The sequence below is a fragment of the Bos javanicus genome, chromosome 13 (assembly GCF_032452875.1).
Source record: "Bos javanicus breed banteng chromosome 13, ARS-OSU_banteng_1.0, whole genome shotgun sequence".
NCBI lineage: Eukaryota > Metazoa > Chordata > Mammalia > Artiodactyla > Bovidae > Bos > Bos javanicus.
In genome coordinates this window covers 11,917,269-11,942,143 of record NC_083880.1, presented here as the reverse complement: position 1 = coordinate 11,942,143, position 24,875 = coordinate 11,917,269, and the positions used below count along the sequence as shown (strand labels likewise).

At 39.3% G+C, this 24,875-nt stretch overlaps 1 protein-coding gene across 3 annotated transcripts in view; it reads right to left on the bottom strand.

Annotated features, from left to right (window-relative positions):
• Positions 1-13,333, bottom strand: part of UPF2 (UPF2 regulator of nonsense mediated mRNA decay) — a 95,996-nt gene extending 82,663 nt beyond the window's left edge. Inside the window, exons 1-3 of one of the 3 annotated variants that reach the window (XM_061435702.1) lie at positions 13,084-13,333; positions 7,550-7,929; positions 4,393-5,172 (exon numbers count right to left, since the gene is read on the bottom strand). In XM_061435702.1, the coding sequence (XP_061291686.1) occupies positions 4,393-5,172; positions 7,550-7,911 (1,142 nt within the window). In that variant the 5' untranslated portion in view covers positions 7,912-7,929; positions 13,084-13,333. Of the gene's footprint in view, positions 1-4,392; positions 5,173-7,549; positions 7,930-11,904; positions 12,295-12,924; positions 13,049-13,083 lie in introns of those variants that run through there. The other 2 variants (XM_061435701.1, XM_061435703.1) reach the window with 2 other exon arrangements.
• Positions 13,334-24,875: the final 11,542 nt, after the last annotated feature.

Sequence of the window (24,875 nt, the reverse complement as noted above, 5' to 3'; positions counted from 1 at the left end):
TGATATATAACATTTTAATAGTGCTTAATACTTGCTGTTCAGTCGCTAAGTCATGCCCGACTCTTTGAGACCCCCTGGACTTCATTTAATAAACAATCTTCCTGTAAAGGCAAGGTACAACTTAACCGGAAAGAATATGAAAGGTAAAAGCAACACCACTGAATGTCAGGTTAATGTGTTTTCAGGTTTCAACACTGTTAAAGTAATGCCTCATGAATTTGCATTAATAAAAGAAACCTCTCTGGTTACATTAACATGGGAAAAAGCCTACATTCTACCTACATTTTTTTCCTTCCCAAACTTTAAATCAAATCATTTACTGCTGTTGAACTGAGCATGCAATCATGAAGGTCATAATTCACAGGTACTGAAAAGAGAAATGTGCCCTCATTCCTACCAATAAAGGAGAAAAAAAAAGAAATTAAGACACTTTAGAATTATTGAAGTATTCTGACTTAATATCTGAATTCATGATTTCACTATACTGTAAGAAATTAACTGTTACATAATTAAGTTATATCTAATAAAATTAAATCATTTATTCAACCAATTTTTATTAAATGCCAAAAAAATACTAGGTTATATTATCTCAATGAGAATAAAATCTCAAAGTACAAAGCATTTTGTGTATAAAGTAATAGCACTGAAAATAATAAAAAATAACACTTGGCAAGAAGTAAAACTATTAATTCTAGACTGGAAAATACTATTAGATGATATTTTAAATGTGCAAATATTAATTTTAACTCTTCAGATCAATTACTTAACCAAAATGCATTTAAAAATAAGATTTTGTACTTAACAAGTACAAAAAGCTTATAAATTCACATTTACTAGAATTCACCTAACCCCAGGATCAATTTCATTGCTGACCAGCAACTGTAAATCCTCAGGGGCTTGTAACTAATACATATCAGCATAGCTAACAGCAGAAAAGAACAGCTGAGACTCAACAGGTCTCATTCAGTTATGCCTTCACTCATCCATTACAGTGTTTTTAAGAAAACATGAGAGATTTTATTACTCTATTTTTTTAATTGGTTAAATAGATTTTTAAGTATAGACTTCAATGAGTACAGACTAACACTTCACAACCCCTAAGCACCATGCCATCTCCCAAGTTAACCAGAATGCCCAAGAGCATTTACAATCCATAGATTGAAAACACAGGGTATTTCACTTTTTTAAAAACCATCATTAAAGACAGTGAATAAAGGCTTAAAGTAGTTTAACTACATGAGTCTTAAATACTCACTAGCTTGGCACCTACATTTCTAGCATTATCATGCCTAAGAGAAACCTTACTGAGAAAAATGACCATCTGTGATTTATTCCTATGATAAGAGAAAAACTTAAAAACATCTACTGGATAATGACTGGCAGAAAGAAACTTCTGGAAACTGGACATTTTATAACATACCCTTTTAGAAGTAAGGAGACTAACATTAGGCCAAGTAGGGACTCTGCATTAATCCAATTCCTCGTCTTTCCTCAGTCAGGCACTTCAATCCTCACTTACAAAGGTTCTTCAAATTGAAGCTATCCTAAGGCATGAGTGACTTACTAAGCCATATGCCAATTGTTTTCTACACTGTGATTAAGATTCTCACATCCCCCAAATAATTACATATAATTGGACAGTTCCTGTGATAAAATAACTGCTCCCAGGGTAAGGTCAATTTACATTTAGTAAATAGCCTCCTCTAATAACCAACCATAGGTCAATAGCTCTGTATTAACATGAGTAAGTTTCTAGGAAAAGGCCACGAAGCTGTGGTCTCAACACTGTATCCTGGTTCAAAATTTTCTTCTGTGACTTTCATCATGAACAAAAACAGGTCTGCTTATCTAATCTAAATGTGACCAGTGGATAAGTATAATTAACAATATATACATCATTGAGAATTCCCTGGCAGGCCAGCGGTTAGGACTCAGTGCTTTCAATGCCATGGGCCACTATTTCAATCTCTGGTCAGAGAACTAAGATGCCAGAAGCCATGTGGCATGGGAAAAAAAAAAAAAAAATCCACACACACACACACCATCAATTATCATTAGGCTAACATAATATGCCAAAAGTACCTAAAGTTTAAGAGTTAAGTCTGTATCAGGAATAAAAAATTATGTCTCCAGTTCAAAGTGAAGAACTGACTCAGTAGCATGCCATTTGAGAAATGTCTTTAGGTATAACAAAAAGTCAAAAGACTGCAGCTATAAAAACTATAGGCCATAGGCAGATAAGAAGGCATCAAAAACAAACATCCAAAGTGACTGAAAATCAGGCAGCAAATTGAGAGAACCAGAGATACTCAGCCTGGAGAAGATCAAAGGGAAACACCTTGGCAGTCTGCAAATATTTTGAAACATCATGGTGTAAAAGAAGAGACATGTCCCATGCCAATCAATGCTTCTCAAACTATCTGTCGTAAAGGAATAATTTTCTTTCCAATCACTGCACAGCTATAAAATATAATGACAATATCATGGCAATGAAAAATTGCTATCAAAATGTCTAATGAAATGTCTCAGTTTCTCTACTTAATTCACTGGCAACAGGTAAACAGTTCATGGAACCCCACTCTGAGTAGCTTTATTCTGTCTATACCAGAAAAAATGAGTAAATCAAAGGGAACCATTTTATGAGGAGTTAAATTTCAGCCCAAATTCCCAGCAAACAGGCTAGGAATAGGTGTGTCCAACAGTGCAATGGCTCAGGGCACTAAGCTCAAGAAGTTTTCAGAATAATTTATGTCAGATAATCTGTAAAATGGATTTCATTTTGCATTGGAAGGATGACTAGATTAAATCATTATAGACTCTGCCCTAAAAGCTTCTGTGAGGCCAGTCAAAAACACAAAATGTAGAAAGGATACATGTATATGTATGGCTGAGTCTCTTTGCTGTCCACCTGAAACTATCAAAACACTGTTAATCGGCTGTACTCCAACACAAAATACAAAGTTTAATTAAAAAAAAAAACCTTAGAAAGTAGCCAAAAAAAAAAATCAAAGCATACTTTCAAAATCACCTGGGACGTTATTAGGTAAAACATATGTGAAAAGGAAAAAGACTGTAAAAATGACTATGTAAATTGTAACTAAGAAAGCTAATACATGTGAAAATTATTAATAGAGGACCACTACTTTATTAACCCATTACTGGCTACAGAAGTACATTCTGAAGTTGCCTCTTCAAAGTTTAAAACAGTCCTCGCTATTCAAAAGCAAAAAATGAGGATTGTTTTAAGGAACATTAAGGAGCACCACTGCCATCTTAAATTCTCACCTGAGTGAGCTTCGGCCACCACAGATTTATCCATATAGCCTCTGCTGTGATCTTATCCCTTACCTAAGTGAACAACTGGCATACACTATTGCAGTCTTTTGTGGCTAAGTTAAGCACCTTCTAGAAGTAACTACATAAACCAGTCCTCCCCAACTACAGGCTTATAAGAGTAAGTGTTCTCCCCACACAGGAACTTTAAAATAGGTGCAAAGTATTCAGCCAAAGGCTACCGCTTGTGACTTCTTTCTGTACACCTTCAGCCCGGCCCCACATACACACCTCCATACTTACCTAATATCCACCAACTACATCAACTTCTAGCCTTTTGATGCCTTCTAGGAGAAGGCAATGGCAATCCACTCCAGTGTTCTTGCCTGGAGAATCCCAGGACGGGGGAGCCTGGTGGGCTGCCGTCTATGGGGTCGCACAGAGTCGGACACGACTGAAGTGACTTAGCAGCAGCAGGTGCAGATGATACAGAGTAGTCTACAGGATCTTGTAACAATCAAGGGTGGCCTAAATCAGGGATCTTCACCACAGGCTTTAGAATTTTGAAAGGATGTCCCCAGGAGAAAGACTCCTGTAAATGCACTTTACATATTTGCATTTAAAGAATTTTTTCACAGCTACTTTGGTATACGGTTTTCCAAATTTCTGATCTAAAATATCACTAATGAATGACTTATTCTCTTGAAAAGAGCGAGTATCAATGGTGACATCAATAAAACTAAAATACAAAAGTAAACCTGCTATAGAAAAGAAACAGTGAAACACACACAAAAATAATAGCAGATAAGTTAAAGTGATAGAAAAAGAAAACTTATCCCTCAACATTAAGATTTTTAAATCACAGTAAAAATCCACAATGTAAAAATCATCATATACTTGCCAAATTTCTATTAAATCAGAAACAAAATCTATCAAAGACTCACATTTAAACATGAGTACTTAGACTGTTATCACCCTGTGAAATTTTCCTGGAATGTTAAGAAATCACCTGTAATAAACCCTTTTCCACAAGTTCTTTCAGTGGCGTGAAGACTTTACATTTTTTAAAGTATGAGCTCCAAAATAAATTTTCAATTCTGAGAAACGTTTGAAAATCACCTGTTTTGTCTCTCAGTATTCTGTAGCTCCCTGTGGTCCCTTTTCAGATGTTTGGTCAAAGACGTAAAGTATTCTTTTAAAAGATTCTGGAAAGGTTGCTGTTTCTCTGGACTAATTATCTCACTAGGAGGAAAACTCAAATTAAACTTCTCTGCAGCACTCTTTACTTTCCTTGGTACAAGTCCAGCAATATCATCTCCACAATGTCGACAAAAACTAATCACCACAGAAACATGAGTATGGGATTCCCGATCAGCATTAATAATATTTTTTAGCTGTTCATAGATTAAGGAAAGACCTTCCTTGTCAGTGAAAATCCCAACTATTGTCAATTCTGCAATGAAACGCAAATCAGTTCTTAACTTGGTAATGTTAGGTGTTTTCTCTTCTTTCCTGGCTTCAAAATGTTTTTTCCAAACCTGAAGAAGTGATGGGGCAAAGTCGGCATAGCGCTGGTGAAAGAGCGAGCATAAGTGCACAGCACAATTCACGTCAGATATTTTTAGCTTTGCTTCCACAATAGAAGCGACAGCCTCTGCAATGTATTTGCTTAAATTTAGGCCATTAAAATCATGGGACAAGGAGTCTCTCTGTTGTTCTGTAATAGTTTTTAGTTTCTTGACAAAAGCGGTATTTTTCTTCAAACTTGAGTCTAGTCGGCTAAAGAAATTTTCCTCTGGTCGGTTGTCTGGAGCATTTTGGTTTTTGCTACGAAGTTCTTTCCTCAACTGATGTCGTTCCCAAGCTTCCTGATGAAGCTGAAGGGATTCCTCTTTCTCTCTATATAAAAAACAAACAAGTAAGTAAGATACCTTGTATATTTTGAAGCATAACTGATGAATCCCATAAGAGTGAAAGCCAATGAAAAATTAGAAAAGCAACAGAATCCAAGAGGAACAAAAAATGCAAAAGGCCCTTTCATCACTTTAAAGACACCTGATTAATGACCAGATAATGAGAACTCATTCTACTGATAACACCAAAAGTGGCAGAATGGAGCATTTTTAATAACTAGATTAAAAATCATTCTGGCAACTGGCAAGCTAAATGAATATAACTTTTTACTTGTCAATTGTAACCCAATAAAGCTGAAAAAAATAAATGGATAAAACAGGATTCTTAATACAAAAAAACAAAGTAATATGTTTGGGAAAATATAAAACCTAAACCAAATAAAAGCACTGGGGAAACAGGGAAAAAATTCCACAAAAAAATAAAGAACAAAATTACAAAAGAATATATTAAAATGCTTTGAGTTAGGTACCATTTTCCATACTTTAGCATTAAATAAACCGTTAATAAAAGTACCTTTCTTAATAAAAGTTTAGGCCTTAAAATTCAAGTATAATTAAAAGCTCATTTAGGAACCAGAAAAACTATAGGATAAAAGCACTTTAATAAAAGGTTAGCAGACTCAGTTTATCCTGAGAAGATTTAAAATCAAATCTGCTTATGTTTCCACTAGAAAGATGGGACATGTTTAAACTGCAGAAGTAGTAAAATAACTCAGGCAGGAGTGGGAGAATGAGGACAATCTGAGGTTTCTGAGACACCAAAATATATAACTTTAAAATATAAATTTCTAACAAAACAGATTTTCATCTTTCTAAGATAACCATCCCTGAGTTACTCTATAACTCTACAATTTTTCCACTAATAGCTACAATATGCTAACAAAGAGTTACATCTATCACTGAGAACGGGACATGAATCCCTTGAAGCCTCCCAGCCACACAAAAACAAAATCAGCAGTGAGAGTGCTCCTTAAGAGAGTATAACTCATTACTGCCATGCATTCAACAACTCAATTATCATCTTTATTAAAAATACTTTAATATATAATGAATATATACACACACAATGAAAACATTTATACTTACCTATTTATATATTTACAGGTGAATAATATGATGCTTTAGAATACTCAAGAAAAAAAAAGGGGTAATTGCAGATGCTGGGTAGATGGGAAGGGATACTAATTTATTCCATTCTATCTTTTACATGCTTGAATTGTTCCAAATAAAAAGTTGGCATTGTGGTTACTATTGTTTTTTTTAAGCTCTTTGTATCAGAAGGGTGAGAGAACAAAAGTTACAGTGAAATGAAATATCCTTCCAATTATTTTAAGTAAAATAGAAAATAAGCAAGAAATTCTCAAGAATCATTGTTCTGAATATTCCAAAACTATTGCTTTTCAGACCTAAGACTCCAGTTCCTCATTAAAAATAGTTACTGAAGAACTTTGGTAAGTAGGTAACCGAGCTGTTCAAGAGATTCATAAAAATTCATATTTGCAAACAGCTTTTTAAATTACATATACAAAGGGAAGAGCCCATGCACTACTGGATTAGGTCTCACGCACTGTTCATCAACTGTCATTTCTGCTACATCCTGGTAGTCTTCCTAAGAGGACTACCTCGTTTTTCACCAGTTCATTATATCACTTGCACAGATTTACAAGGTTACAAATAGATTTTCATAAAGATAAAAAAGGGAAGCATTTTGGAATTGTACTTAAAGACAATGCTTTTAAGGTCAGCCTAACCCAGGTTCAAATCCCAGCTGCTCAACTATTTACTGTGACCTTAGGCAAGTCATTTAATCTCTTGAAGCTTCATTTTATTAATTCACAAAACAATAAGCTTACTTCATTAGGACTGCCTTAAAGACAGGTACTGATACAACTACAGAGTTTGGCATATAAGAAACTCAACAGCAGCCATTAAGAACTGAAGATTTTCGGGAATTCCCTGGCAGTCCAATAGTTAGGACTTTCACCACCAGGGCCCAGGTTCAATCCCTGGTCATGGAACTAAGATCCTGCCAGCCACACAGCGTGGCCAAAAAAGAAAGATTTTCAACTTAGAAAGATTACATACTATAACATGAAAAAAACATTTTCTAAAAAGCACAAACAGCTCAAATTGCTCCACACCTCAAAAAAATATTTATTAAAGGTTACTATTATTTAATTTCAAGAGTTAAAGCACTGAAATCATGCCTGTAGTCAGTGAAATTAACAGAACAAGTAAATTGAGATACTCTCAACTCTCAAGCAACTGCACCTTGCAAATTTTATTTCAAATAATCACTGTTTTTCCAAAACATTCCAATCTTCCTATTTCTATACATTAACAGTTAGAATAAATGTTCTTACTTCAACTGGGCAGCCTCTTCTTCCTGCTGACGTTTCACCTGTTCTTCTTGCTTCTTTCTCTCTTCTTCTTCATGTTTCTTTTTTTCTTCTTCCTCTTTTTTCTTTAATTCCTCCTCTGCCTTCACCTTTTCTTCTTCTTTTTTCTTGCGTTCCTTGTCTTCTTTTTTTCTTTTATCTTCTTCCAGTTTCTTCTTCTTATCTTCAGGGACCTTAATAACCTCCTTCTTGGCAGTAAGCTTGATCTCCTCTTTTGGTTTCTCCCTGCTGCTCACTGGCCGCCTTTCACTGCAGTCTTTTTCCTTGCTGTTTAGTGAAGATTCTTTTTCTTCCATACTTGCTGGCTTTTTACGCTCAGCTGGCATTATGTTACCCAAGACAATCTGTAAGAGTAAAAGAATGTCAGCATTGTAATTGCAGTGACTTTTTTTTTTAACTAATGTGACACTACTTTGTTAAGTGGAACATATTAATGCAACTTGGCAACTGTGAGAGATTAAATAAAATGCATACAAAACAAATACTATTTCAGTGATAAAATAAATCACTGATCATATCCTATATTCTATCATTATTAGTTATGCTTATGTCTAAGCACTTTCTTTCTACTTTTTAGTCAGAAAATAGTCTCTACAAGAAGTAGAGAGCACAATATAAAGAACCTCCATGTACCCATTACATTCAACCACTATCAACTTCACAGGTGATATTAAATGACATATCATTTAATCATAAATACTTCAGTACTATCTGAGAACATTTTCAACCAGTTTCACCCACCATACTTCATAACCACTAAGAAATGCTGGTGACACTACATCATACAATATTCAATTACAAGTATTTAAGTGGGACCATAAATGAGCTCTTACCTTCTACGAAGCAACTAATAAAATAGACAAGACTAATAAATTTCATCTCATTGCTCTAACTGTATCAAACACAAAAACTGCTAACTATCCCAAACTAGACTAGACCTTTCATCTCTTTATTAGTAGTCAAAATTAGTCTATAAACATAATGATTACTATAAATAATACCTAAATTAAATATTCTGTTCTATACTTGCCAATACAAGAGCCACCAGCCCAGAGTTTCCCAGCCTCAAGAGTACTGACATCGTGGGCAAGAGTTCTCTGGTGGGAGGAGGAAAGGCTACCGTGTGCACTGCACAAACTGTAAGCGAAGCATCCCTGCTTCTACACAGTAGATGCCAGTATTGCCCCAGTTTTAAAAAACAAAAATTACTCAGACATCACCAAATTTCCCCTGGGGGCAAAATCACTACCAGCTGAAAACCACCACACTAGCCACACATGGCTACTTACACTGTAAATTAATTAAACAGAATCTGAAATTCAGTTCTCCATCACTATCCATAATCCAACTGCTCAACTCCACATGCCACTAGTGGGTACAACATCAAACAGTGCAGATATAGAGCATTTTCATCATTATAGAAAGTTCTATTGGAGAGCACTGGTCTATAGTACAGCCTCCATATAGTTAACTGGAATAAACTCTGGAACAAAAAATGTATTCTCCACCAAAATTCATGATTTCCTTTTCTAAAAATACGTGTCTACTTAGAGCTTAGTGTTCTCATGTCATTTCTTTTATGGACAATACTTCGTTTTAACTTCTAAATCACTTGAAAGTTGTACACAAGAAAATCAAAATACTTTTCATTTAAGAAGTGTAGAATTACTTAAACTACTGAGGGTTTTTTTATTTTAAGCTAAAACACAGTACTCAAGTATTTTCAATATATGTTTTAAATTACATCAATAAAAACTATGTTAGCAAACAAAACATTTGCAGTAATAAATATTTTATAAACACAAAGCATTTATTTCAGCCCTCTAATAAAATATTACCACAGAAAGACAATCTAAGCCAACTGAAGCACTTTCAGTGATTTTTGGAGGCACATGTCATAGTCTGTATCTTATCTCAGCCACCTCTTCCTTCCCCTTTTCTGTTTTATTCTTATTCTCCTCCACCTCCATGTTCTATGCATTTTTTGGACAATGACACCCAAAGGCTTCAGATAACCCTATTTGTGGAACTTGAACAAAAAAGGGCTGTTAATCCTGTTTAAACAATCATTAAAATACATAAGAGCATAACTACTTATTTATGTGGCAAGACAGTGTTAATATTTATATTACCTGGGAAATTTAGTATCAACTTCTCACACAGTTTCAATACCCACCACTGTCCTAAACTGACTGCCCTAACGCAAGCAAACTTTCAAGAGCGAATACTAATAGCTACTAGCTACTTCTCACAAAGTAAACATTTTACATACATTATTTCATTTAATAATAAAATCTTCATGAGATAAGTATTATTTTCCCTATTTAATAAATGAGTAAAAAGAGACCTGACCAAGTAACTTGACCAAGGCTTCTACAGCTAGTGACAGAGCTTAACCAAAGTTATTAAGAATCCTGAAGAGGATGCAGCTAGAAAACGTGACAAGAGATACTGACTACACAAATCAGAATTACATCTCTCAGAGTAGAAGGAGTCCCTGATGATGGTTAAGCAGTTTCTACATTATGTTTTAACTTTTGGCCTATTCTAGCTAAAAGATATGGGGACAAATAATTCCTAGGTAATCAGATAAACTTACTTAGGGATATCTATAATTATATGCAAAAAAAAAAAAAAGTTTTATACAGATTTTGTACTTTCTGATGTGAAGCTGCAACAAGCAATACTTCAGCTAATACGGGAAAGAACAGTTCTCAGAATATAAAAAAGAATGGTACCAAAATTTATAATAACTCATTTATGAAGACAAAATTAGACACTAAGCTCTGTTAAAACATTAAGGAACGTACTTGGAATCTGACAAATTTATAAAGGATCATCATTTATCAGCACAACAGTCCCTCAAATTTTTGTGATTTTCCACAGTACTCATATATTAGACTTTTAAACGTCTTCTATATCAAACTGCAGAAGTCTTTCATGAATTAGATTCTGCTCTAGAGCATAGGTTCTCAACAAGACCCTCAAGTCTTGGCAGTGGTATCTTCTTTGAACCATTTCATCCTTATATTACAAACATATACCCAAAGTACACCTGGAACTAAATTTAAATGAACAAAAATATGATGAAAATTTTAAGGTTCATGTAAAGGTAGCAATGCACTATGAGAAAATAATATGAGCTTTAAAGTCAGTCAGACTTATAACTTTGCAAACTCTACAACCTGCTAGCTATGGAAACAGGGCAATGTAACTTCTCTGAGTCTATTCATCAGTAAGATGGAGATACTGCCACCTCTCTTACAGACGTCTTAAACTTCTGTAAGTCTAGAAGAGAGCATGAGAGCCATTCAACAAATGCGTATTCTCTTTCACAGAGAAAACTGAAGAGTTAAGCCTAAAATAAGAATTGTTTAGAGTTAGGAGTACTAGATTTTAACTACTCCAATTCTCAATTTTTACACTGAGTGAACTGCCCAAGATTACACAACTAGCTTAATAACTGGGTTGAGACTCTGTGTCCAGTGCTCTTTCCCCCTATATAACCTAAGACTTAAAAAGTCAAGTAGGGACTTCCCTGGTGATCCAGTGGCTAAGACTCTGGGGGCTAGGGTTGGATCCCTAGTCAGGGAACTAGATTCCACATGTTGCAACTAAAGATCCCTAAAGATCCCACATGGTGCAGTTAAAGATCCTGCATGTCCCAACTAAGACCTGGTGAAACCAAATAAATAAATATTTTTTAAAAGCCAAGTAAAAAATACAAGCTATAGAATTCAGATTAAGTATGTATTTGTATCACATCAAATTTCAAATGTGAAACTGAGCATTAAATTATATTGTGAAATGCCATTTCACATTTTAATAAACTCATGCTTTAATATTTTACCTCAAGTCTTCCAAATAAAAACTAGAACTTTTAAATAGAGTCTGTAAGATAAAAATTAGTTATCTTTTAATTGGAATATGATTAGCTCCCACAAGCCAGTATAATTACATTCACACAGTTATTAAAAAGGAAGCCATGCTTTAAAACCACCTTTCTGGCTCCCAAAATAGTGTCCTGGCCCTTGGGCTGTATATTTTATTTGGTTTTCTAAATATACCCTGAACTTCCCGAACAAAGTAAAACTACTTTACTAATAAAACAGGTACTTTCAATGGTCCGTTGGGAGAGTGCAGAGAAAGGGGTGTTTCCCTTTAAAGCTATTTATCCGCAAAGTACCATATGGGTTATGTATGAAATCACAATGAGACTGCTCTGAAAATGCTCCAGAGTGAAAGAATGATATTTAATCTTTACATTCTGGGTTATTCATTTAAAATGGTCTAAGGGCAGAACAGCACAAGGGCATTACCTCCCAGTCTCTGACTTTAAAGAACGTTCTCAGGAAAAAGGACTCAAAGTTTTTACAAATTCCACCAGAGTTCAAAAATGGTTTTTTTCATGAGTCGTACAGTTCTTCTAAACACTTAATAACTCTGCTAAAGGGGAAAAGTGAGGGAGAGTTTTCCTCAGGTCTGATGCATCACTGCGTGCAAGTCCTAAAAGAGCAAGAGACCCGATGGTCCGGTCCAGACTGTCCCCTCAAACTTATAAGCTGGCTCTGCTCCGCCAACCAAACACCCCGCGATCGCCTCTTTAGTTCAACAGGAGGACCGGGAAGCCCGGGATGAAGGCAAAGTGAAGAATTCTCAGCCCATGGGACTAAAACGAAGTCCACCCAGGAATGCCTGCCCACCACTCTCCGATCCACCGAACCCCGTCCCCTGCACCCTCTTCTCCCACAACCCCCTGCTCTCGCTCCACACGCCTCAGCTCCTCTGGCTTCCTCGCCACAACTCCCCTTCCCACCCGGGTCCACGGTCACCTTCGCGGACCGTCCCTGCCCCAGCCCTAACTTCGCAGCCCACACTCCCTCACCGCCGGAGCCCGACACGCTCCGGCCGGTCTCCCGGCTCCACATCCTCCCCCACACACACCCACCCTCCCCATTTCCTCGCCCTCGCTTCCCTCCCGGCTCCCAAAGAGCTCTCCCCAGCCTCCCCTCGCTCTCCTCCACACCCCAAACCTCTTCACCCCGCCACGGCGGGCTCCCCGCCTCCGGCCCCGAGGCCCACCCCGGGTATATGAGGCAGGCAGCCCCTCGACAGCCTCTCCTGCCTCCCTCCCGCGTTGAAGGGAGCCTCCTGAGGAAAGGGGTCTGAGGAGAACGACGCCGGACCCGCGGTCCGTCTCCTGCTCGCCGTTCCCGGAGCGCTGGGGTGCCGAGTAGCCTCACGGGTCCCCGGGGGAGTAGGAGTCCAGGCCGGTGCCTCCCAACCCCGCTCCCTCCTGGTCGTTGGAGCGGAGGGAAAGGAGGTTCCCCGGGACTTACCTCGAGCCTGTTGTCAACATTAGCCCCGGGTTTCCCAGCACCAACTCCAGCGCTCGGGCTCTCCCCTCCCCTCCCCCCACCTAGCTCGCAGCCGAGGGCCCGCCTTCCCTCACCTCCCCCTCCTCCCTCCGCCCGCCGGCCCTCCCGTCCGCCACTCACCAGCGCGGCCAGGCTGAGAGTGGGGGCGGGGCGGAGGACGGCGGAAAGGAAGCAGCTGTCCGCACTATTGCCAGGTCGAAAACAGTCCGGGCTTCCCTTCCGCCGGCATTCCCTCGCTCTTAGCTTAGCTCCGGGGCGAAGGATCGCGAGTGAATGCTCAGATAGGTGCCACACACACAGCGGCGGCTTCAAGCTGCCCAACTAAAGGGGAGGAGCTAATTTTTCAGACAGGCAATTCGCAGGGCAGCCATAACCTGCACCTCCAGCCAGGGCCTCAGCGGAGGGGAGGAGTATTCAGAGGCCCGGAGGCAGGAAGTGGATTGGTCGCCAGGAAAGGGAAAGCGCCTGAATTGGAGGTGCGCAAGCGCAGCGCTGGGGGAGGGAGACCGGAGGGGGAAAGCGAGAATGGGGAGGGGCGGAGCTAACAGGAGGTGAGGAAGGGCGGTGGAGGAGTAGGCGAATTACGGAGCGGCATTAAGGACAAATTTAGCCACGTGTTTCTCAGAGGCCTTTCCTGGAGTGTATATAAGGAGGAGTCTAAGAAGGGCGAGTTTGATTGGACTAATTCGTGGGATGTTGAGGATTTAGGAAGCTGAAAGCTGGAGAAGCTAAGAATATGTACTGTGAGGAAGGTACAGGTTGGTAAGGGACGGATCTAGATTTAAGAAAGTCCCGTAGGGGAACTTTCAGAAGCAGCTTTAGCTGTAAGTTCAATCTGTAAGTACCCCACGGCTGAAGAAGGATCAAGGCTTTTCTCTTACAGGTCTTAGAAAGTACCCTCTTGTAGCCAGCAAGTTTTTTACAGTAGCATCATCTCCGCGAATTACTGAATGAAATCACCAGGTTAAAAAATTGGACAGTCTTGCCATTTCTTCTAAATGTGGAACCAACTCAATTTTTTAAAAATCGCTCAGCTTATCTAAACTTATTTTCTCTTAAATTGATGAATTCGTGCATCAGACCTCTGATTTTTAAAGAAAAAGTGTGAGGTTTGTCAACAGAATCTGTCTGGGTGTTAAGTACTGCAGGCTTTGGCAGGTCAGGAGCCAAAGGAACAAAGGTGCAAAACTGGTGTTCATTCTTGTTTTCATGTGCGGTGCTCCGCCCACAAAATAAGCTACTAGCCACCTCAAATCCTTGACGCATGTCCGAGTTCATTTGTGTTCAGCTTTTGTACATTTGTCTCATTTACTGTTTTTACTTATCTTTCTTTTTTCAAATTGTGTATTTGATTTACAATCTTATATAAGATTCAGGTGTACAACATAGGTTCACAATTTTTATTTATAGTGATTCACAATATTGGCTATATTCCCTGAGCTGTATAATATATCCTTGTAACTTATTTATTGTACATAAAATTTATACCTCTTAACCTCTACCTCTGTTTCCCCTTCCCCTGCCAGCTCTCTATTGGTAACCATGGATTTGTTCTCTGTATCTGAGTCTGTTTCTTTTATATTTACTTGTTTCTTTTCTTTTTTAGATACCATACGTGAGTGATAATCTACAGTATTTGTACTTCTGTCTGACTTCCTTCACTAAGCACAAAATGCTTCAAGTTCATCATGTTGTTGCAAATGGCAAAGTTTCCTTCTTTTTTATGCTTGAGTGTGTATGTGTGACATCATCTTTATCCATTCATCTGTTGATGGACACGGGTTGCTTACACTTAGACCATTTATTCTTAGCACATAAGTTACTCTTCCAAACGGAGTGTTGATGCTTCTTGTACTTAAAAAAAAAAAAACCCTACTGATAGGCCCACCCTTTAAAGGACAGTAAAAAAGAAAGACAGACAAATACTGCTTTTGTATCATTGATGAGCCATTATGAGAGAACTGTCCTAAAACACCAAGCCACCAAGTTCTCCTTGAAGTTTTTTGTATTTTGTCTGATTACCTTGAGAAGATTCACCTGTGCTGTTGATCAGTAAATCCTTCTTCTCAATCCTTTGCCTGTCATCAGGTGTTAAAAAGAATTCAGGTGTTAAAAAGAAATTGTGTGAGTACAGGGATCAAAAAAGAGAGCATTTGCTATTTTACATTTGTTATTTTAATAATCACAATAATCCTGTAGGTAAGCTGAATTTTATAGAAACTGAATCACAAGATTAATTTATTAAAGATCAAAAGACTAGTAAATATATTCTCTACTATCATACTGACCTCTAACTGCAAAAAAACAAGCTCTTTTTGCTATATCCCACTCCCTTAATGGAGAAGGCAGTGGCACCCCACTCCAGCACTCTTGCCTGGAAAATCCCATGGACGGAGAAGCCTGGTGGGCTGCAGTCCATGGGGTCCTGAAGAGTCAGACACGACTGAGCGACTTCACTTTCACTTTTCACTTTCCTGCATTGGAGCAGGAAATGGCAACCCACTCCGGTGTTCTTGCTTGGAGAATCCCAGGGACGGGGGAGCCTGGTGGGCTGCTGTCTATGGGGTCGCACAGAGTCGGACACAACTGAAGCGACTTAGCAGCAGCAGCAGCAACTCCCTTAATGCACATTTTTACATAAACTGAAAATGCTGCCAATTGTTTTGTTTCCAGAGGAGCGTGTCAAGCAAACCACCAAAAGCCCTCTGATGTGGGGATGTCATTGAATCTTACCTTCAGGGAATACATTGCTCTGAGGAAGCCATCATTTTTGCATTGTGATGACTCAAACTTCACTATTTCTTGAAGCTAAATTATATTAAGTTTTTAAGTGTTTATTTAAGTATTTCAGAAAATTCTCAAAAATGTCCATTCTTCTCCTGTGGCTTGCTTCACTTGACAGAACTATACCATATGAAAAAAACAGGGAAATACCCTGGTGGTCTAGTTAGGACTGCACTTTCTCGACCAAGTTCAGTCTCTGGTCCGGGAACTTAGATCCTGCATGCTGTGCTGTGTGGCCAATAAAAGCACACATACATAAAGTCAAAAGAAAAAATAAGATCAAAGAAAATGTGGTAAGAGAAGAGGGTCCAGGACTAAGCCCTGAAAAACTTCCAAATATAGAGGTTAAGTTCCTAAAAAGACAGTGCGGAGAGGGGAAAGCTGGAATGAATAGCTTTGTAAAAGCCTAGAAAAGAAGTGGCTAACTGTCTCAAATGTTACTGCGAGAACAGGTAACATCAGGCAGGAAGGAACCCATTGGATTGACACTGTGGGGCTCAACACTTGAGTTTTTCGGAATCAGATCAGTGAAGTAGTGGGCGTGGATTGGAATAGTTGACTAAATTTGGTCACAAAGAGTGGGACACAACTGAGCGACTGAAATGACTGAAATTGGAGATGAAAAAATTGAAGACAAGTATTTGAGGCATTTTACTCTGAAGATCAGTAGAAAATGAACTATGGAGAATGTGAAGTCAGGGAGGATTTTGTTTGTGTATCTTTTATGTTTTTGTATTTTTTAATGAAAAATACAGAGAATGTTTATTAATGGGAATGATCTAATAGGGAAATACTGGGGTTGCAAGAGGGAGAAAAAAAAGATAGCAAAGGAGGAAAATCATTGTGATGGAAAGGAATAGCATCTAAAGTACAAGTGGAGGGACTTCCCTGGTGGTCCAGTGGTTAAGACTGCAAGCTACAACTGCAGGGGGCACAGGTTCAATCCCTGCTCAGGGAACTGGGATCTCATATACTGTATGGCACAGTCAAAAAATTTCAAGTACAAATGGGAAGAGTGCCTTTGATAGAAGAAGGGGCTTTTCCAATGAGTCGGTTCTTCAAATCAGATGGCCAAAGTATTGGAGCTTCAGCATCAGTCCTTCCTATAAATATTCAGGGTTGATTTCCTTTAGGATTGACTGGTTTGATCTCCTTGCTGTCCGAGGAACTCTCAAGAGTCTTCTCCAGCACCATGTGGTCGTAAGTTTAAAACCATCCAGCCTACATTTGCCAATGTCCCCAGAATAGATGGACAGTTGGATTTAATCAGCTTGCCTTTTTTTTTTCCCCAAGAGGGTAATGGCCGAGAGACAACTACAGGTATTGTGGGTGTTTGCAAAAGAACAATTATAATGAAGGATCGTAGGATCTATATTGGATTTGGAGGGAAATTAAAGGGAAATGAGGTTTATATGTGAATATGGATAGGGTTAACAGATTGATAGGAGTACAGGTTGCAAAGAAAACTGACCAAAGAGCCAAACCTTGAGTGAGTGAATGGGGACAGACAAGGACATCAGAAAGTGGTTCTGAAGAATTACCCTAGCAGGAGGTGTAGACAGAAGAAGCAAGCCCAACAGGGTCAAAGTTCTTGGAAGAGAACTAGTTTGGAAGCTACAATGGGAAACCAAAAACACTGTAGAATCTCTGAAGTGAGACTCAGTTCAGTTCAGTCGCTCAGTCGTGTCCGACTCATTGCAGTCCCATGAATCACAGCACGCCAGGCCTCCCTGTCCATCACCAACTCCCGGAGCTCACCCAGACTCACGTCCATCGAGTCAGTGATGCCATCCAGCCATCTCATCCTCTGTCGTCCCCTTCTCCTCCTGCCCCCAATCCCTCCCAGCATCAGAGTCTTTTCCAATGAGTCAACTCTTCGCATGAGGTAGCCTACATAAATCCAAATTCTAGTTCCAGTATTTACTAGCTATTCAGACGTCACAGCTTTTTATTCTTGAAAATTGTGATAATAGCAGTACTTTTTTCTAGGGTTTTGTGAATAGTAATTGAGGTGATTTAAATAAAAGCACTTAACACAGTGTTCATAGTTTATGCTCTTTGAGTGTTAGCTATTACCAAATCATTTTGCTAACAATGAACACTATCATCTGAATGGCTTTGCAATTTGAATAAATACGGCTTCAACGACCCTTTCTTTGCCCTCCCACTGGTATGAAACCAGTGCACCAGGAACCTTTTACTCCAACATTATGTATCCTGCTAAGAAAAAAGGAAGATAAAAAAGAAAGGGGAAATGTCAAATCACCTCAGTTTACGTTTTACATTTCTTACAATTTTGTCAATTATACCCCAATAGGACTGAGAGAAGAAAAAAGAAATTGTGCTCTCCACTACTGTAAACAATAAAGACAGAAGTGTGTAAATATCTCTAATTCTGGTTTCACTTCTATCGCCCAGTAGAATAAACATCCTCAGTATTCTTTGGGGAAACTAATGGGTAAGTAAATGGTGAGAAAACTAACCCTATGTCATCTAATTGATCTCAGTTCTTTAATTCCTGACTTACAATTCTAAGTCTTTGCTGTGAGATAATTGTGATGAAATACACCACATACACTTCAAACCTAAAATGTCTAAAATTGAACTTAATACTGGCCTCCAATCCCACCTGTTTCTTTTTCTGTTTTTATTCTATCAGTTAATGATGCTAAAGGAGACCACATAGGCCACACCGAAATGTGCTAGTTTATCATAAGGATTGTTCCGAAAGTGAAAGTGTTAGTCGCTCAATCTTGTCTGACTCTTTATGACTCCATGGACTGTAACCCACCAGGCTCCTCTGTCCATGGGATTTTCCAGGCAGCAATACTGGAGTGGGTTGCCATTCCCTTTTCCAGGTGATCTTCCCTGACTCAAGGATTGAACCTGGGTCTCCTGCATTACAGGCAGATTCTTTACTGTCTGAGCCACCAGGAAGGCAATTAAGAATCAACAGATTCAGAAAGAGTTCTCTAGAAATCTGCTTAACTGCCTAAAAGCAGAGCATGGATTTCTTTTTGTGAAAGTGTCTACCCCAACCCTCAACCCCAGCATCAAGAAATGTCTCATCTCCAGAGATGGAGAGAAAACACCCAGATAGGTTTACATAAACAGATCTTACTAAAATAATCCTTATCTCCCATTAGTTTCCCCACAAGTTTGTCATCCCTGGAAACCCAAGCTCCCTTTCCTCTGTTAGAACGGTACCTAAGCCCGGAGTCTAACTCTTTGTGTTTCACTTTTCTGGGAACTCACATAAATATAAGTGAAAATTGTTTGTCTTTTCTCCTAATAATCTGTCTTTTGTTAGTTTAATCTGCACAGTCTCAATTAAGAACATAAATTCAGTTCAATTCAGTCACTCAGTCGTGTCCGACTCTGCAACCCCATGGACTGCAGCACACCAGGCCTCCCTGTCCCTCACCAACTCCCAGAGTTTACCCAAACTCATGTCCATTGAGTCCATGATGCCATCCAACCATCTTATCCTCTGTTGTCCCCTTCTCCTGCCTTTAATCTTTCCCAGCATCAGGGTCTTTTCAAATGAGTCAGTTCTTCGAATCAGGTGGCCAAAGTATTGGAGTTTCAGCTTCATCAGTCCTACCAATGAACGCCCAGGACTGATCTCCTTTGGGATGGACGGGTTGGATCTCATTGCAGTCCAAGGGACTCTCAAGAGTCTTCTCCAACACCACAGTTCAAAAGCATCAATTCTTTGGCGCTCAACTTTCTTTATAGTCCAACTCTCACATCCATCTGTGACTACTGGAAAAACCATAGCCTTGACTAGGCAAAGTAACGTCTCTGCTTTTTACTATGCTGTCTAGGTTGGTCATAACTTTCCTGCCAAGGAGTAAACATCTTTTAATTTCATGGCTGAAGTCACCATCTGCAGTAATTTTGGAGCCCAAGAAAATAAAGTCAGCCAGTGTTTCACTGTTTCCCCATCTATTTCCCAAGAAGTGATAGGACTGGATGCCAAGATCTATTGAGTTTTAAGCCAACTTTTTCACTCTCCTCTTTCACTTTCATCAAGAGGCTCTTTAGTTCTTCACTTTCTGCCATAAGAGTGGTGTCACCTGCATATCTGAGGTTATTGATATTTCTCCCGGCAATCTTGATTCCTGCTTGTGATTCTTCCAGCCCAACGTTTCATAAGAGGATAGAGGAAAAGTTATTCCTCCCCAATAGTTTCTTTGTCCTTCATCATCTCTTATTCAAATGCATTCAGTGTCCTTTTTTTAAAAATTTTATGTATTTATTTATTTTTGGCTGTGCTGGGTCTTCATTGCTGCGAGGGCTTTTCTCTAGTTGTGGCCAGAAGGAGCTACTCTCTAGTTACTGTACCCAGGCTACTTTTTGTGGTGGCTTCTCGTGTGGAGCACAGTCTCCAGGGCACGCAGGCTTCAGTAGTTGCAGGACACAGGCTCAGTAGTTGTGGCTGCTGGGCTCTGGAGCACAGGCTCAATAGTTGTGGCACACGGGCTTAGTTGCTCTATGGCATGTGGCATCTTCCCAGACCAGGGATCAAACTTGTGTCTCCTGCATTGGTAAGCACATTCTTTACTACTGAGCCACCAGGAAAGCCCGAAATCAGTGTGTCTTAAAAAGATCTTGCCTTGGGAATTCTCTAGCAGTCTAGTGGTTAGAACATTTTCACTGCCTTGGCCCGAGTTCAATACTTGGTTGGGGAAATAAGATCCACAAGCTGCGCTCAGCAGGGCCAAAATAAATAAATGAATAAAATTTTTAAAAAGATCTTGCCTCGGTCCTCCTCTGTATCCCACTGCTACAACCTTAGTTGAGACCAACATCAATTCAAACCCACACTATTGGCAACAATCTTAATTCTTCTAACTAATTACTTTTAATTTTTTCCCCTCCTGACCTTAGCGTTGTTTCAAGCACAAATCTAACTGTTTAACTCCTGTGCAAAACACCCTTTAATGGCAATAGTCTCCAAACTTCTCTGGTCATATAATCCCATGGGGAAGGGAGGAGGGCATACACTCCCAAGTCATGTCTATTTACTTAGATATAAATTATGTTATATGTATTACTACCTAAATTTGTACGTAATACTACACATCCCAAACTAGAAGAAATTAAAAAAAAAAAAACAAGTTCTAATATTTTTGCCTAAATAGATCATTTTGCATATCTCCTTGTGCCAAGTGACTTTGGAAGCCACTGACTTACAGGGTAGAATTCAGTCTTTAGCAGGAGATCTTCATAGCTCTTGCCTGTATATCTAGTTTCTGGCTGATTTCTCCACAGGTCTGAGTTCTAGCTGTAGTTAATAAGTTGCATGTACTGAACCGGGCTTCCCAGGTAAAGCTAGACGGTAAAGAACCCATCTGTCAATGCAGGAGACATAGGTTCGATCCCTGGGTTGGGAATATCCTGTGAAGGAGAGGTGGGCATGTCAACCCACTCCAGTATTCTTGCCTGGAGAATCCCATGGACAGAGGATCCTGGCGGGCTACAGTCCATAGGGTTGCACAGAGTCAGACACAACTGAAGTGACTTAGCACAGCACAGCACATGAACTGAACCTCCTCTTCTCTTGGTGCACATATTATAACTTTTCCTGGAATACTTTCTCCCATGAATGTTTTCAGCCTAGTCGCTAAAGGCGTTATTTCTTTGGGGAAGCCATGCTTCACCACCACCACCCTACATATATTGGATTAAGTCTCTGTCTCTACTTGGGTTCCCACAGTAGTCTCTGAACAACTCAATTCCAACATTCACTATATTACATTGAAGTAAATTGTTTGTATTTGCTTTCCCATTAAGACTGTGAGCTCCTTGAGACTATGATTTGTATCTTATTCATCTTTGTGTCCTGGGACCACAATCACATTTTGAGAGAAGAATTAAAAGTAAATGAATACAACATTGTAAATCAACTATACTCCAATATTTTTTTAAAAATGAATGAATATGAAAAGGATTAGAATATACCACCTCGACATATGCCTAGACTTTGGCCTATGGATTATTTTGAGCTGATGGCAATTAAGAGTCAGTCAGATGAAGAAAGAAAACTTCTTGGAGCTCTCTTTATCTGACTAAAAGCAGAAACTTTTGAGAAATGGAGACTGCCATAAATATCCTCCCCAGGAGATTTATGGCTCTAAAGATGAAAAGCCAACTTGAAGATGAATCTACACAAACAAACCTTATTAAAATAACCCTTACATATAGTTTATACAGGTAATATATCTTATATGAGTTCCATTGGTTACTTCATGTATTTGCCTTCCTACAATTTTCTGCCCCAGAAGTTCACCCTTTTTTTTCTCTGGTCACCCTTTGTTAAAATGATATATAAGCTTCTGAGTCTAACTGCTTCATTGGGCTTTCACTTCTTTTTTTGTGTAACCCCATTCATGCAAAATTAAAAGCATCAATTAAATTTATATAATTTTCCCCTGTGTTAATCTGTTGTCAGTTTAGTTCATACACCCCAGGTACTGAATCTAAAATTGGGTAGAGAGAAAAGATTTTCCTTTCCAAAAACCATTTTCTTGGAAGAGAGAGAAAAACCTGTGTACTTATGCAGGAATGTGTGGGATTAAACTAGAGTGAAAAGAACAGAATATTTTAAAGATGGAGATTTCATTTTCAGGTGGCTCAGCAGTAAAAGAATCTGCCAATGCAGGAGATGTGGGTTCAATCCCTGGGTTGGGAAGATCCCCTGGAGGAGAAAATGGCAACTGACTCCACTGTTCTTGCCTGCTGCTGCTGCTAAGTCGCTTCAGTCGTGTCCGACTCTGTGCGACCCCGTAGACGGAAGCCCACCAGGCTACAATCCCAGTGACAGAGAAGCCTGGCAGGCTACAGTCCATAGGGTCACAAAGAGTTGGACACAACTAAAGCTTTCAGGCAACAACAATAGCAAATCTTAACAATCCAAATATAGGATTCTATTTCCCTTTATGTGATTTCCATTAAAAGTAATTCAAATTTTTAACACTGGGTAGTTAAAAACTTGAATTACTTTTGAATGGATGAATGGAGAGATAGACACCTCTTTCTTAATATGTATTAGGCATTTATCCACCTAATGTTTCTATTTGGTAGATACTGTTTTTCTTGTTTTTATAAACGGGGAAACCAGGACTTAACATAGTTTAATAAGGTGCCCAGTATGATACAGCTACTAAATAGAACCTTCATTCTGGACCATCTGATCCCAAAGTTCACAGTCTTATTTAATATTTCCTCTTTTTCTAGTGTGTTTTCTCTACCTTATACAACTGTGTACAATACCATACACGGGTTAATACAGATAGCCATTTTACACAATCAGAATATAGAATAAGAAAAGACATAATTTTATAATTTAATCCTAACAAGACCAACCAACACATAGACTAAAACAGGAACCTCTGCCTGGGTCAGTCCATAGTGTCGATAGGGGTCTCGAAGAGTCAGACACAACTGAGCGACTTCACTTTCACTTTTCACTTTCATGCACTGGAGAAGGAAATGGCAACCCGCTCCAGTGTTCTTGCCTGGGGAATCCCAGGGACAGGGGAGCCTGGGGCTGCCGTCTGTGGCGTCGCACAGAGTCGGACACGACTGAAGCGACTTAGCAGCAGCAGCAGCATGAAAGGAAAATGCAAATTGAAGAGAACTGGGTCTGGTCTTCAGTTCAGTTCAGTTCAGTTGCTCAGTCGAGTCCGACCTTTGTGACCCCATGAACCGCAGCACGCCAGCCCTCCCTTCCATCACCAACTCCCAGAGTCCACCGAAACCCATGTCCATCGAGTCGGTGATGCCATCCAACCATCTCATCCTCTGTCGTCCCCTTCTCTTCCTGGTCTCAATCTTTCCCAGCATCAGGGTCTTTTCCAATGAGTCAGCTCTTCCCAAACTCCAAAGTATTGGAGTTTCAGCTTCAACATCAGTCCTTCCAATGAACACCCAGGACTGATCTCCTTTAGGATGGGTCTGGTCTTAGAGCCCTGCTAATGTCCATGGAACTAGGGCAAGTCATTTGTAACTTGTCTGTGGCTCAGATACTTCATTTTAAAAATGAGTACATTAGGCTTTATGATCCCTAACTTCATTATTTTAATTTAATTTTGGCAATGCACTTTGTCACAGCTTCCAAGTATTTAAGCATTCAGAAGAAAATGGCTACCTTCCTATACCAGGACAATATCGTCACATTTAGAAATATAGCTGGAAAAAAAAAAAAGGTATTACTCAGGGAGTCCTCTGGCATCACCTCACTTCTTGTGCCAGTTGCTAAGGTGAAGGGAAAGGACTGGGTGTCATTTCTAACTTATTTTTCTTCTGGAAGTTTTTGCACTTTAGACAGGATACCATACACATTATACTTACCTACATTTTCCCCACAGAAGCTGTAGAAACAGCCATTCCATTGTGTTTTACCCTCTTTCTTCCAGTTGAAGGGAAGACTCATTTAAATAGGGATGTCACTTTGTATTAATGTTCTCATACCCAAGATTTAATATCAGTTTAATGATAATAATAATAAGCTAGTCATCGAAACATATATATCACAATATGTAACATAGATGACCAGTGCAAGTTCGATGCATGAAGCAGGACACTCAAAGCCTGTGCTCTGGGACAACCCAGAGGGATGGGGTGGGGAGGGAAGCGGGAAGGGGAGGTTCAGGATGGGGGACACATGTGCACCAGTGGCTGATTCATGTTGACGTATGGCAAAAATCACCACAATATTGTAAAGTAATTAGCATCCAATTAAAGAAATTAATTGAAAAAACAATAAGCTAGTAACTATAGTTCTTTGAAATGATATGGTATGTTTTATCATCAGAACTATTTATGCAGCATCTAGAAGAGGAAGTGGCAACCCACTCCAGTATTCTTGCCTGTACAATCCCATGAACAGAGGAACCTGGTGAGCTACAGTCCATGGGGTCGTAAAGAGTCAGACATGACAGAGTGACTAACACACACAACCATAGTTCTAATCGTTTGGGCAGAGTGTCACAGCAGCCTGTGCAAGAGTTACTTGAGAGATTACATGATTGATAGGCCAAGGATAAACACTGCATATGCTTGAGTCAAAGCTTCCTAAAAATGGTCATGTGGGTACAGTGCTGCTGCTGCTGCTAAGTCAC